The sequence below is a fragment of the Nyctereutes procyonoides genome, unplaced genomic scaffold, assembly GCF_905146905.1.
Source record: "Nyctereutes procyonoides isolate TBG_1078 unplaced genomic scaffold, NYPRO_anot_genome, whole genome shotgun sequence".
NCBI classification, from domain to species: domain Eukaryota; kingdom Metazoa; phylum Chordata; class Mammalia; order Carnivora; family Canidae; genus Nyctereutes; species Nyctereutes procyonoides.
The window spans coordinates 16,843,742-16,858,778 of record NW_026575147.1 but is presented as its reverse complement, the minus strand read 5'-3'; the positions used below and the strand labels follow the sequence as shown (position 1 = coordinate 16,858,778).

At 45.3% G+C, this 15,037-nt stretch overlaps 1 protein-coding gene across 1 annotated transcript; it reads left to right on the top strand.

Annotated features, from left to right (window-relative positions):
- The first annotated feature begins 230 nt into the window (after nt 1–230).
- On the top strand, nt 231–13,163 carry REG4 (regenerating family member 4). Its single transcript, XM_055312724.1, has 5 exons — nt 231–297; nt 3,141–3,238; nt 9,637–9,774; nt 11,017–11,122; nt 13,096–13,163. The coding sequence occupies exons 1-5, from the start codon at nt 231–233 to the stop codon at nt 13,161–13,163; spliced, it is 477 nt and encodes a 158-aa protein (XP_055168699.1).
- Nucleotides 13,164–15,037: the final 1,874 nt, after the last annotated feature.

Genomic DNA, 15,037 nt, shown 5'->3' with positions numbered 1-15,037 from the left:
TAAATATTCCTAATCTCTAAATTTAGCTTGAAGTTCCCTTTATTGTATGATCTGAGTTTAGCCAAAAAACAAACAAACAAACAAACAAACCCTTTTTTCCTCCATAGGTGATTTGGCATCTAAATTCCTGGGTCAGTTTCACCCACTGTGTTCAGATTACAGATCCAGGTGAATCCAGGAACTTCGAGGGAAATCTCATAGGTCTCTTCTGCTCTCCAGGGAAGAGGACGATGGCTCCCAAAAGCATGTGGCTGCTCCTATTGCTGAGCTTCATAGCCAGCACTGACGTCCTGGGTAGTAAGTATCAGTCACTCAGCTGGAACTGAGCCTAGAGCCAGTGTTCATGCAGCAAACTCACATAGCCCTCCTTTCGCAAAAAAAAAAAAAAAATGTTTAGGTGCTACAGGCGGTGGATATCAGACAGGAATGAAAGACCATGTCACGTAGTAAAAAAGTGCAGGACTATAGAATCAAATTCTAGCCTTGTATAATTGTGAGCCATAGTTAAATTATCAACTAAATGTTGTGCTGTGCCCAAGATTGAGAATCTGAGCAAACCACCAAGGAGCTGACACCGATGCAAGTACATGAGGGTTTATTAACAAGCTCGAGCTTGGGTCCAAGTATACTCGATACAGCGGAGCAGGGACTTGGACCCTGAGGTGGGTTACAGCTGGGTTTTTATGGGCTGGTCTAGGGGTAAGGTGGGGTTTTTCAGTAAGGGTAGGGGTGTGAGAATTTTCAGTAAAGAGGTCTCACAAGCTCTTGCTTCCTTATTCCGATAAGGGCGTGCTTTGTGATTTTGCCTGTAGCCAGGGTAAGATAGAGTTCAGTACCTGGTCACAGTGGCCTGGTCACAGTGGCCTGAGATGGCTACCGAGGCTACAATGGGCTGTACTTGTGCCAATGTTAAACCTGAAAGGCCCTAATTTTCTTGGCCTCCACAGTTGGTTATAATAATTTTGCAAGTTTCTTGTGAAGGTTAGAGATAATGTATTTAAAGTACCTGACGCCTAGCAGTCAATAAGTGAGAGCTCTAATCAGAGCTACCCAATGTTTATACATTGTTTTCCCATTTGAATATGCTGGGAATTCTGGTTTGCAAAGGACTTACAGCCTCATGGGAGAGATGACTCCTCCATACATGTAGACCCAGCATCAAGTACAAAGTAACATGTCAACAAAGTGAGAATCAATAATCTAAGATCTCCCAAGTGGAGAAAGCCAAGAAGACTGTATGCACAAGCTAAAAATAAGTATCATAGAATATCTGAAGTGGAAAAAATGAAATGTAGGCACATTTGGTGTAATGCCTTTGTTCTGTTTATAAGGAAAATCAGGCCCAAAGGAGGTGGGGACTTGCCCAAGATCACACAGCAAGATTATGCGATGTTCTGGCTGCTAGTCCAGGGTGCCTTTCACAGTCCCATGTGGCCCCATGAAGGAAACCATGTCTGAGCATGTATATAACCTGACATTCTTCCCACTGGGGAATACTTTGGCCATGGGGAGATCCACTGGAGGGACATAGGGAGAGAAGTAGTGTTCTTTGGGCATCGTATTCATGTCCGTGGCTCACTTCTGTAGTTCTTGTCTTAGCCTACCCTGGATGTGTCCTTGTGTTCTAAGGCTCTCTGCCCTCCACACCATGCCAACCAGCAGCCACCAGTTCTCTCAATCCTATGGCTTCCCTGGGTCCTGGGGAATTCAGCCACTTTCTCTGAACCATGCTAGAGTGTGAAAGACTATGGGGGGTAGCCTTTGAGCCCTCCTGTGGAGCCAACTAGCCAGATAGTTAGCTCCCTGTTGTTCTGGTTCTGGCTTCCCTGCAGGGGCTTGAAATTCACCCAAACTAAGCCTGGGGAGTGAAGTAGAGCCAGGACATTCTCACCTGTCACTCCACTACTCTTCCACAGATCCTCCCTGCAATTGTAAAGAATTTCTGGGGTTGCAGCATAGGAAGATCCAGCTGGGACTAGGTGATGAAAGCCCTCACATGCTAGCCAGAGTAAGGAGATTGTGAAAGCATAGGAAATTCCTAGAGATTTATAGGCGAGGGATGAAATAGAACAGGGAAATGGTGCAAACAAGTGACGGTAGTGTCATTTGAGAGAGGAGAGAGGAAATGCTCTCTTTGTGACAACAGTCTGTGGACATCCACTAGGAATAGAAAGAGCCTTGCACTCATCTCTAGCATTGGAGCACAGCCACATGGTTACAAAGCCCAAACTTGCCAGCTTGGCATTCCCTTCAACATCTAGGCCCTCTGCATTTTCAGCCACCTTCTTGTTTTTTAAACCTTCAGATATGGTATCGTAGCCCACTCACTAATCCACTAGCACAAAGAACTTGTGCCTCTCTCTGTCATGGTTTCCTTGGCTTCCAGGCCTTGATTCTTCTTTTCCTTTCCACCGTGTTTGCCTGAAAGATTCCCTGTACTTAAGGCAAAATTAAGTGCTTGTTCTTGCTGTGCACAGCTTACACATTTCTGTGCCCATTCCTCTGCTCACACACCCCCTTTGCCTCACATGCCCCCTTGCTACTGACTTACGGCTCAGCTCACGCATCCTCAAGCTCCATCCAAGTTGGCATCTAACCTGTCCTGTCCCCCCTAGCCAAAACCAGCACTACTAATCTATGCCACTCATCCACTCTTGTGCTGCCTTCAATTATGGCTGTTTGACCTTAGGACCAATGTGGGGATTTTTCCAGTCACTGAGTATGTCTGTTCCAATTCTGCATTCCGTAACTGGGGAGATAATCACAGGATGGCCTTGGGGTCCCAAAGATCCCATGAAATGATCCTAGTTAAAACTGTGTGGTCACCTGACCTCCATAAGCCCCTCCTTTGGCAGACCACAGTGACTTTTTGAGTCTCTGGGAATTAGTGTCAGTTCAGAAACAGTGTCCAGTAATCCCCCAAAGATCTGATTGTATCCTTTTCTCCAATGCACAGTTATCCTTCTAAAGGCCATAGTTCCCTTTGGAGAAGGCTGAGAGAAAGATTAACAGTATAAAGATTTGGCAGCATAGCAGGGTCCTTCCAGGGCACCAGCCTCCTCTTCATTTTGTAAACTGACTAGTGTGGTAATTGATTGTTTTTGCCATCATGACTGTGATTGCCTTTGGTGTCTGTGCAGACATCATCATGAGACCCAGCTGTGCTCCTGGATGGTTTTACTACAAGTCCAATTGCTATGGATACTTCTGGAAGCTGAAAAACTGGTCTGAGGCTGAGGTAAGAAATCTGGCCCCACACTTAGGGATCTCTAAAGCAAGAGGCCACTCAGAGCTGCAGATCTCGTGCGACTCAGAACTAAGGGTCCTTCCTTGGCATTCTGAGGAGTCACCTCTATGCTGAAATGGAGAGAGGGCAGTTGTGTGTTTCAACTCACTCAGTTCTAAAAGCATTGGTGGAGCCTGAGCTATATGCCCAGACCCTAGATGGGTTGTGAAGATGTACAATTGAACAAAAAACAGCCATCACCCTCAAGGAGGTCACTGTCAGTAAGAAGGACAGAAATAAACTAAGAGAAGGAGAATAAGAAGATAAAGACCTAATAGAAAGAATCATTGAATTGCTGTACCAGATTTACCAGGCCTGGGACATGGTCTTCAGAACCACCTGATAGATAATGAAGCAATCTAAACAAATGGAAGGCTTCATTGTCTACACCACCCAACAAATTTACTGGTTTTGTTTCACTGAAGATACCCAAGTAGGCAGTCCGCCTCAGAGGATTGTGGGGAGCCCATGCTGCTGTTTCTCTGGGTCGTGATGGTTTAACTGACATGACTGGCTGGGGGCACCTTATGGGGAAATGTGATGTGATCTGGGCCCAGTATGGCCTCAGAACTCTGTATACAAATAACTCAGCAATGATGGAGCACTTACCAAGTTATAGCTATTGAGGATGCAAAGTCTTCTGTGGCTTTAGAAAGTGCAGGATTAGTGCAAAATTGTGATGTTGAAACAGAAAATTTCAGTGCAGTGTAAGCAAAAGTGATGTTACCCCGATTACACCCAGAGTAACTAGTGGAGCAAACCCATGGAAGTCAGCCCTAATGCAGTGCTTCCTTTGTGATGTGAACGAGAGAGAGAGAGAGAGAACTACATGAAGAAGGAGTTTCCCAGACACTATTCACTAAAAGAAAAAAAGCTAATGGAGAGCAACCAACTTTTCTTCAATTCTTGAGAAGCAACTTTATGAAATTCTGAAAGGTCACCTGTACTGCTGTTTCCAGAGATTCCAACACGAATTCTACCAAAACAAAGAGGAAGATACCTAGGGACTTGGGAGTAATATTGACCTGAGTTTAAATCATGAGTCTGCCTTATAGAGTTAAACTATACCTCACTTTACCTGTTTTCTTGCTTTTAAATGGGGATGACACGGGCACCTCGGTGGCTCAGTTAGTTAAGCACCTGCCTTGGGCTCAGGTCATGATCCCAGGATCCTGATTTGAGCCACGCGTGGAGCTCCCTGCTCAGTGGGGAGTCTGCTTCTCCCTCTCTCTCTGCCTCTGTCTCCCACTCATGCTCTCTCTTTCTCTCTCAAATTAATAAACAGATATATAAGATATTTTAAAAAGTAAGTAAAATTAAATGAGGATGGCACTTTATCTCATGGGCTTGTCAGAAGTATTTGTTAAAATGACTTACCTGTGGCACATGCTGGGTGCTCAATTGAGGGCAAAAACAGTCCACAGAATTGATACAGAGCCTTAGCAAGGTTAACCACTCCTGAAAAGAGTGCAGAGAAGGTGCTGGAAAAAGACCCAAGAAACCTTTGCATAGCCACTGCTGCTCTTTGACTAGTTGCCAATATTGAGGGCCAATCTTAGTTCTCAAGACCCTGAGTCTGGAGGGACCAGGAAGATGACAGGAGGAACTGATCTTGGACACAGAAAGAGAGATCTGAGTTCCAGGCCTGGTTCCATCACTATCAGGAGTGTGGATTTGGAGCAAAATCTCACTCAACCCCTTGGAACCTCCTTCCTCTTCTGTCCCAGGAATCCTTTGTGACTGGTACTCTCACTAAATTTTGACTGGTCATCTGTCTTCTGTGTATCACATATTCCAAAGTTGAATGAAATTAGGGGCATTTTGGTGTTGTAAAGTGGCTGCAAATGTGAGGACTGCATGAGCATCCAATACTAGCCACATCTAATCATGAGCAAGATACCAAAGGGAAGCATTGGAATACCGACCACAGCCAAGACCCTGTTTTTATTAAATTGAGTTGTATTAAATTAATTTTTATCATGTAGGCAGATCCTGTAACAAAAGAGCATAAAATAAGTCTATATCTTTATACAGCTATATGACATGTAGATATAAAAGTTTGTTTTATTTAATTGGACGTAAATTTCCAGTTATAGTTATACCCCATGTTCCATCCAATACCTGAAACAAAAGGTGATTATCATTCAGTAATGGACAAGAAAAATCCAGGTCAAATCTCTTAAACAGGTATGAAAGTAGCCTCTTTGAAGAACAAGAATTTGGGATCAAAAAAGGCATACGGGAGTAAAACAAACTTGGGTCTGGAGCTGAGATTTTAAAAGTTGCCACAGAGCAGATAGTTGCATGCTTCCACACCAGTCCCTAGTCTAGCTTAAATGGGATGAAGGCACTCAAAAATCCAACTAGGTTAAATCCTGTGGCTACTGCTGAGGAAGCAAACAGGCACGTTCATCTAGAATGAAAAAGTAGCTAACACAAGATCTTCAATTCTAAACCAACATTTGAGGAGTCTCCTCTCTCCTGAAGGAGGCATCACTCATTTTTAAACAATTTACACTATTCCTATTTGGTACAAAATAAAGATAATGTACAGAGCACTTGTTTACACTTTACACGTGTTATTCTTGTGCGATATGGGGGCCAGAATAATTTAAAGTAAAACAGAATGGAACTTGAGAGTTATTCAGACCTGGGCTCTATTCTTGGGCAATTAAGTCTAACACCCCTTTCTGATCATGTGTTTCTCCACCATAAACTAAAGGTGGTTCCTACTTCCTAAGACTGGTGTGAGAATTCAGTGGGACAGTGTGTGGGAGATGCTCTTCATATTGGAGGTGCTCCATGAAGAACACTACCCTATGCTATCTGCTCTGAGACACATTCTTTTCACGTTTAAACACCTCCAAAATCAAATGTTCCCTTATTTAGATAAAGTGGCAGTGGTTTTTTCTTTCTTTCCTGGTGGGACATGAACAAAAAAGGCACATTTTATAATGAGTGATTTCTTAGATTTTTTGCGATGCAGAATTATAATATGTAATTATAGCAATTATATCCTCACAAACTCCCTTGTGTAGCAGGTAAGGAAAGTTCAGAGAGGTCATGACTTGTTGAGGTAATATGATGCAAGAACAGGAGGAGCCCAGGCACTTCCACTGACCCTAAATCTCACAACCTTGCCTCGGGCTCCTTCTTCCTCTGAGATCTCACACTTGTGACCATTGTATTTTTTCCTATGGAGACAGGAAGTGCTGTGGGGTTTAGATCTCAAGTTCTGGAGGAGATGGGGCTGCACACTCCATGCTGCTTGGTGCACCAGGGTTCTGGGATGAGGACAATGCTTTTATTTATTTTTTTTTTATAAATTAATTTTTATTGGTGTTCGATTTACCAACATACAGAATAACACCCAGTGCTCATCCCGTCAAGTGTACCCCTCAGTGCCCGTCACCCATTCACCCCACCCCCCACCCTCCTCCCCCTCCACCACCCCTAGTTCATTTCCCAGAGTTAGAAGTCTTTATGTTCTGTCTCCCTTTCTGATATTTCTCACACATTTCTTCTCCCTTCCCTTATATTCCCTTTCGCTATTATTCATATTCCCCAAATGAATGAGAACATACACTGTTTGTCCTTCTCCGGTTACTGTGGCCAAGTTCAAAAAGGGTGTTGCCTGAGTTCTTCTCTGGGATTTTGATGGAATCTTGTCTCACATTTAGATCTTTCATCTATTTTGAGTTTATCTTTGTGTATGGTGCAAGAGAGTGGTCCAGTTTCATTCTTCTGCATGTGGATGTCCAATTTTCCCAGCACCATTTATTGAAGAGACTGTCTTTCTTCTAGTGGATCGTCTTTCCTCCTTTATCGTATATTAGTTGAGCATAAAGTTCAGGGTCCACTTCTGGGTTCTCTGTTCTGTTCCATTGATCTATATGTCTGTTTTTGTGCCAGTACCACACTGTCTTGATGAACACAGCTTTGTAGTACAACCTGAAATCTGGCATTGTGATGCCCCCAGATATGGTTTTCTTTTTTTAAAATTCCCCTGGCTGTTTGGGGTCTTTTCTGATTCCACACAAATCTTAAAATAATTTGTTCTAAGTCTCTGAAGAAAGTCCATGGTATTTTGATAGGGATTGCATTATACGTGTAAATTGCCCTGGGTAACATTGACATTTTCACAATATTAATTCTGCCAATCCATGAGCATGGAATATTTTTCCATCTCTTTGTGTCTTCCTCAATTTCTTTCAGAAGTGTTCTGTAGTTTTTAGGGTATATTTTGAGAACCATTTGAATGGTAAATGGTTCTCCAACCTTTTATTTTCAGGTTGTAGGTGTCCTTCTGTCTAAAATGAGTCTCTTGTAGACAGCAAATAGATGGGTCCTGTTTTTTTATCCAGTCTGAAACTCTGCGCCTTTTGATGGGGTCATTAAGCCCATTCACGTTCAGAGTTACTTGAACTTCTTCTTAAAGGGGAGTTTTAAGAGTCCCCCTTAAAATTTCTTGCAGAGCTGGTTTGGAGGTCACATATTCTTTCAGTTCCTGCCTGTCTTGGAAGCTCTTTATCTCTCCTTCCATTTTGAATGAGAGCCTTGCTGGATAAAGTATTCTTGGTTGCATGTTCTTCTCATTTAGGACCCTGAATATATCCTGCCAGCCCTTTCTGGCCTGCCACGTCTCTGTGGAGAGGTCTGCTGTTACCCTAATATTCCTCCCCATGAAAGTCAGGGACTTCTTGTCTCTTGCTGCTTTAAGGATCTTCTCTTTATCTTTGGAATTTGCAAGCTTCACTATTAGATGTCGAGGTGTTGAACGGTTTTTATTGATTTTAGGGGGGGATCTCTCTATTTCCTGGATCTGAATGCCTGTTTCCCTTCCCAGATTGGGAAAGTTTTCAGCTAGGATTTGTTCAAATACATATTCTGGCCCTCTGTCCCTTTCGGCGCCCTCGGGAACCCCAATTAAACGTAGGTTTTTCTTCCTTAGAGTGTCATTTATTTGCCTTAATCTGTCTTCATGGTCCCTTAATTGATTGTCTCTTTTTTCCTCAGTTTCCCTCTTTGCCATTAACTTGTCTTCTATGTCACTCACTCGTTCTTCCACCTCGTTAACCCTCGTCGTTAGGACTTCTAGTTTGGATTGCATCTCATTCAATTGATTTTTAATTTCTGCCTGATTGGATCTAAATTCTGCAGTCATGAAGTCTCGTGAGGCCTTAATGCTTTTTTCTAGAGCCACCAGTAGCTGTATAATGGTGCTTCTGAATTGGCTTTCTGACATTGAAGTGTAATCCAGATTTTGTAACTCTGTGGGAGAGAGGGCTGTTTCTGATTCTTTCTTTTGAAGTGAGGTTTTCCTTCTAGTCATTTTGCTCAGTGCAGAGTGGCCAAAAACAAGTTGTATTGGAACACGGGGGAGTATCACTGGTCCCTCTAGCTGGTCTTCTGGGGGAGGGGCCTGCTGTGCTGATTTTCAGGTGTTAGCACTTGGGGGAGCTGCTCTGCCCCTGCCTGCTGCAGGGCTCAGCGGGGGTTGTTTACCCGTGAGGCCCCAGGAGGAACAGCCGCAGTGGCTATGGCAGCTCTGGAAGCCTGGATTCAGCCTCCGCAGGAACTACGGGGCTCGGTCGGGCTCTCGGCTCTCCGTCCGCAGGGCCTGGAGGCTCCGGGGCGGGGCCGCTGATCTGCTCAGCTCGGGGCAGGAGCGTCCTCGCTGTCCTGGGCCCTCCCGGCCTCTGCCTGTCCCGGGGGAGGCCGGATCCTGGGCTGTGTCCCGGCGCCCTGTGCTCCGGGGCCTGCGCTGTTGGATTCGCGCTCCCGCCCCGCAGCCCCCTCCGCGGAGCCGCCGCCCGAGCACCTCCGAGCTGCTCCGGCCCCGCCGTGCGCGCTGCAGCCCTTAGGGAGCTCGGCGCACTCTCCCGGGGCGCAGGTGTCTGTTAGTGTCCCCGGGAGCCCGAGGGCATCCCCGCCCTCCTGGGTCCTGCTCCAACTCCCTGCGAGCCCCTTTCCGCCCGCCCGGGAAGGTTGGTGCAGCTCCTGCTCCTCCGGGACGGGGCTCTCCTGTCCTGGGGACACTCGCCCCGGCCTCAGCCCGGCTCCTCGCGGGGCCCCTCCCCCTCGGAGGCCTTTTGTTCCTTTATTTCTCTTTCCCCGTCTTCCTACCTTGATAGAAGCGCGGACTCTTCTCACTGTAGCATTCCAGCTGGTCTCTCTTTACATCTCAGGCCGAATTCGTAAATTTTCAGGATGGTTTGAAGGTTATCTAGGTAATTTGGTGGGGACAGGTGACTCGGGGACCCTGCTCTTCCGCCATCTTGCCCCTCCCTTCTCTCGAGGACAATGCTTTTAAACCTCAAGAGTTGATTAGCACAATTTCTTGCCCACAGCTTGAGTGTCACTTGTATGGAAACGGAGCCCACCTGGCATCTCTCCAGAATATAAAGGAAGCCAACATGGTAGCAAAGTACATAAGAGGCTTCCAAATATACCAGCCTGTGTGGATCGGCCTGCATGACCCACAAAAGGTAACTTCAGAGTTGGTCCACAGATGCCCCCTTGGGAAAGCCTGATAGATTTGATTTTCTGCATTTATAACTGAAGAAAACAAATAGCTAATAAAATCCTTTGAAATAATGTCTCTAGTTATCAAAGAAATGCAAATTAAAATAGCAATATAATTGATTTGTAAGATTATCAAGCTTTTGCTTTGTATTAATGAATAATTTTTTAAGATGTATTTATTTATTTGAAAGAGAAAGAGAGAGCGCAAGTGTGAGGGAGAGAAAGAGAATGCAAGAGCATGCAAGAGCAGAAGCAGGGGGAGGGAGATGGACAGAGGGAGAGAAAGAGGCAGAAGCAGGCTCTCTGCTGAGCAGAAAGCTCACCTCCAGGCTATCCCAGGACCCTGGAATCATGACCCTAGCCGAAGGCAGACATTTAACCAACTGAGCCACCCTGGAGCCCCTCAGTGAATAATATTTTTAAAGTTATAAAGAAATTGTCCTGGGAAGCCTGGGTGGCTCAGTGGTTGAACATTTGCCTTTGGCTCAGGTGGTGATCCTGGGGTCCTGGGATCAAGTCCTCAGTGGGCTCCCCGCAGGGCTGTTTTTCCCTCTATGTCTCTGCCTCTCTCTGTGTGTCTCTCATGAATAAGTAAAATCTTAAAAAAAAAAAAAAGAAAGAAAGAAATTGTCCAGTAGATGGAGACTTAAATTCCTACAACTGGAAAGTGTTTGGAAAGTAGTTTGACAAAATGCATGTCAGTACCCTCAACATATTAATGCCCTTTGACCCAAACATTCTACTTCTGATTTCTAACTAAGAAAATATGTTTAAGTACAGAAACAGCTTCAGAACAAAGTTGTTCATGGGAGTGTTCTTTATAATAATTGTAAATTAGAAACAATATAATCATCATCAATAGAATTATAGTACATCATTCCCATTTCAAAATGTTTAGGAAGCAAGATGCACAGTTGAAGAGGTATCTTAAAGCTCACCACATATTTTAGCACATAAAACTGTTGTGGTCGAGAAAAACATTTATACCAGAAGTAAATATGGCAAATTATTAGTAATGTTTTCCTCTCACTGATTAAATGGGATGAGTTTTCTATTTTTCATTCTGTGCACATTTCTGTGCTTCCCCTATTTTTGCAATGACAAATTTTTACAAGTATTCAGAGGGCTGGAGAGGAGCCCCTGGCTATGAGCCCGTGAGCAGGAGGCCTGTTGGCTGACTATCTTCCATCTCTGGTCACTTGCAGAGGCAGAAGTGGCAGTGGATCGATGGGGCCTTATATTTATACAAAAGCTGGTCTGGTGAGTCCGTGGGCGAGAACATGTACTGTGCGGACATAAGCGCCAGGAACAGTAAGTCCTCACGTGCTGTCCCTTGCCTCTTCCTAATCATAGCCCTGCCCTTTACCTGTAAGAGCAAATATGGACCGTCCGCTCCTCATCGCCCATCCACACCAACAACTCTGTGTTCTATAGGACGGTGGTCTTGCCACAGACATGGTGTACCAACCTTCAGTCATCTGTGACCACTTTACAATCTTGGCCGTCTCTGGCCCAGTGGTTCAGCTGTTTACTTAATAGGTTCTTTACATCCACACTTTTTTTCTGTAATAGGCTTATTTTAAAATCCTATATATTCATACCATGAGGGCGAAAGATGCCACAATTTGGGAAACCCCGACTACCGGGAGCAAACATGCAGGACTCCTTTCGGACTTCTTGATACTCAGGGGTCCCTGGGAGGGCACAGGACCTCATCTTTGCCTGCATTCTTCCCTCTTCTTTTCCCCTGGGTTTTGTCCCCAAATGCAGGGCCCAGACCCTCAGCTGCAGGCTGCACATGATCATGTGAGTCTCTTGGTTTCTCTTGTCTGCTTTCATTCTGGGCTTTTTATGCTAATAAGTTAGAGTCTCTGACCTTTGTACCAATGACATTTGGGGCTGGATAATTCTTTGTTGTGGAGACTGTCCTGTCATCGTAGGTTCAGGATACCCTGATGTCAGTAGATCCACCACCACCCCAGGTCGTTTTGACCAAAAATGTCTCCAGACGATGCTACATAACCCATAAAATCCTCACATTTGAGAACCACGGCGGATAATCATGTGGAACATTTCCCTTATAAAACAAGGAAACAGAATATCAGAGATAAAGGGGCTACTTGATGCCAAAGACATTGGGTTTAAAAGGGTCATCATGGTGTCACCAGGGCACCGCTCCTGGGCAGGAAGTGGGTCTGGGAAAGGCCTGGACTGAGGACTCAGGGATGTGAGGCAGGGGGGCTGCCCTCTAAGGAATAAAGTTTATATGCACAAAAAAGAGCAAGAAAACTTTCCAACAGCAAAGGATGAATGGTGGGTAAGGTACAAACTCTGAGGCCAGGTCCCGACCCTTCACGAGGAGAAGGTCTCCTCACAGATGAAGGAAGGGCTTCTCCCAGACTTGCAGAGACCCCAAGCGCTGCTGTGAAAGGCATAAGACAGTCCAGATAGAAGAGACACAACCAAGATCAATAGGTAGAAGCTAACAAAATGTGGATATCTGTCTAAATTAAGGGAGAAAATTGTGAACAATTAACACTATTCAAAAATAGAATGGGCTACCTCCGGGAAGTAGTGAGATCCCCATCACTGGAGTTAACCAAGCAAAAGTGGACATTGTAGCTGCTAAGAGTGTTAGGAGAGAAGCTCCAAGGCACATGGAGAATTGACTGAGGAACACTTTTATTAAATTGCATTTTATTTATTTTTTAAAGTTTTTATTTATTTATTTGAGAGAGGAGAGAGATCAGGAGCAGAAGGAGAAGCAGACTGCCCGCTGAGTGGGGAACCCAATGCAGGGCTTGATCGCAGGATCCCAGGACCATGACCTAGGCCAAAGGCAGACGCTTAGCTGACTGAGCCACCCACACGCCCCTAGAGAGATGGATTTCTTTTAAGGAACTGGCTCATGTGATTGTCAGCCTGGCAGAGCTGATGTCACAGTCCTGGGCCGGGGGGCACCCTGGACGCAGAATTCCTTGCTCTTTGGGGAAACTCCATCTTTTCACTGGATGATTATGCACATTATGGAGGGTAATCTGCTCTACTCAGAGTCTACTAATTTAAATACTAATCACAGCTAAATAAAAAAATTCCCTCACACGAAACACCTGGGCACACATCCCAGCCCAGTGGACACATGAGATTAACCATGGCAGTGCCTTCCCGGGGGTTCCAAGCAAAGCACTCAAGTAACACAGGGAAGTGCAGTACAGAACCGGATGGGTTTGAACGTGTTTATTTTCTTTTTTCTTTGTTCTTCTCATCTGTTTATTCTCTTACAGATTTTTTAGGTTGGGAGAGCAATGATTGCAGCAAGCAGCAGCATTTCCTGTGCAAATACCGACCGTAGAGCGTGCATCGAGGCTGTGCCCACCCCTCGCAAGCCCCTGTCCTCTTCCCTCTGTGCTTGCTGGCTGCATTTGATCATGATCTCAGAGTAAACATGGCAACAGAGGCTGATGAGGCCCTTACTGCACTCACTTTTTTAGGTTTGTTAGAGGCAAAGTCCTCAACGCTGTTTGTAACAGTGGCTTCCAGTTCTAAAGGTCACCCTGGGATCCATCCCTGTGGTCCACTGTTTTCCTGCTCTCCACTTCTGGCCATCTAGGGGGACTGGTGAAGTCCTGGGCATTGGGCCATCAGGTGTAAAGGTTGGAAGACAGGAGGAGGAACCTGAGGAGTGAGCTCCTAGCCCCTTTCAGCTTCTGAACTCCTCTGCCCTTTCTCTAGTGCCCACATCCTCCTGCTCAGACACCTCCTTTGTCTTCCTTCTGCAACAGGGCATGTCAACCAGCAGGGTTCCTATTAGGCTGATGTGGACCACAGATGCCAGGGCCATCTTTTAGTAAGTAGCTGTCTGCGTAGAAGATTGCTCTGTTCCAGTTCAATAGTGATGGGAATGAAAAATATACCCATGTGTTTCTTCATCTCCTTCCTCCTAGACCCTGCCTTCCCTCAGAATAGCTCCTCCCCAGCTGTGGCCCTGGTTTGATGAGAGGAGGGAGGGAGGCCCTAGGCCTGGCCAACCTCTGTGTCGGGGTGAATGGGTGGTGTTATTTCAGAGTGAGTACAGCAGCTGATGGGGGTAGACAAGAGTCACAGCCAGTGGCCTGGAGCTGCCTCGGGCCTGGTGCTCCTGTCTCCCCAGCCACTAACAGCCCCATCTCTTCACTCAAGCCTCTCTGCCTGGTGAGGTTTGAGATCCCTTATGAGGTGGTTGCTCTAATCCTCAGGAGGTAATTTTTCGCTTGTACAGATTTGGGACTCTCTAGGTCAAGAATCTACTCGGCTATATAAGAAGAAATAATATGGACTTGACAATTACAGAAAATACGACTTTGGTGTGATCACATCTGCATTTCTTAGAAGCACCACCAGAGAGTGAGGTTGTGTGGCCAAGCCACGCACTTCAGGCTGTGTGGATGGCCATTGGCTTCCCCCCACATTGCTCTGCCAACCAGTCCACAGAGAGTCTTATACCCGAACCTGAGAAAGCTCCCCTGCTCCTCTGTGACATTAGTAGGCTGAGACTAGCTATGACATGCTGGCTCACAGAAGAGTGCAATGATGATAAGGGAAGTGAAAAGAGAGCTGATTTTCCCACCCCACTTCTTCCTCCTTTCCTCCACACCCCTGTCACCCTTTTGGAACCAAAGAGGAAGACATCAGAAATTATAGGTCGCAAAAAGGCTTGGTAACCCAAACGATAAATGTCTTAATGGTGGGAGTTCAGACAAGATGACAGGCTGATAGTTAGCTTCAGTGAAAAGCAACCACCAACTCCTACCAGGGTTCTGAGTAAGGCACCATCAGAGAAACAAAGGTATCCGATTCTATGATGGAAGATAAATCTGAAATGCCAGACTGATAGGATCCATGTAAGGACCTCGCTGGATTAAGTGCCAGATTCTGTGGTCTTTCCTGTAAGAAGTAATAGAATAGAAGAGAAACATGGGTCACAATTTCCCAAAAAAGTAGAGATTCTCCATGTCTCCTGACTATGGCACATATGAGAGATAAAAGACACCATGGCCTGCCCACCTCTCTTAATTCATTCATCCTCTCCTCCAGAAAAGGAGCTCATGATAGCAAAGAAGCAAAGATAAAATAAAAATCCAAGGAGTGATAAATAATAGATATACCAACAGAAAGCAAAGTACAACCTAACAATCATTCTGTAAATACATTAAAAATTCTTAACGCATGTTTAAAAACAGTTCCAAC

Bases quoted from the DNA above. Each gene is read 5' to 3' on its own strand.
- REG4 (XM_055312724.1), top strand. From the start codon at position 231: ATGGCTCCCAAAAGCATGTGGCTGCTCCTATTGCTGAGCTTCATAGCC. The intron at 298-3,140 runs GTAAGTATCAGT...GTGTCTGTGCAG, and splicing joins CAGCACTGACGTCCTGGGTA to ACATCATCATGAGACCCAGC. The intron at 3,239-9,636 runs GTAAGAAATCTG...TCTTGCCCACAG, and splicing joins AAAACTGGTCTGAGGCTGAG to CTTGAGTGTCACTTGTATGG.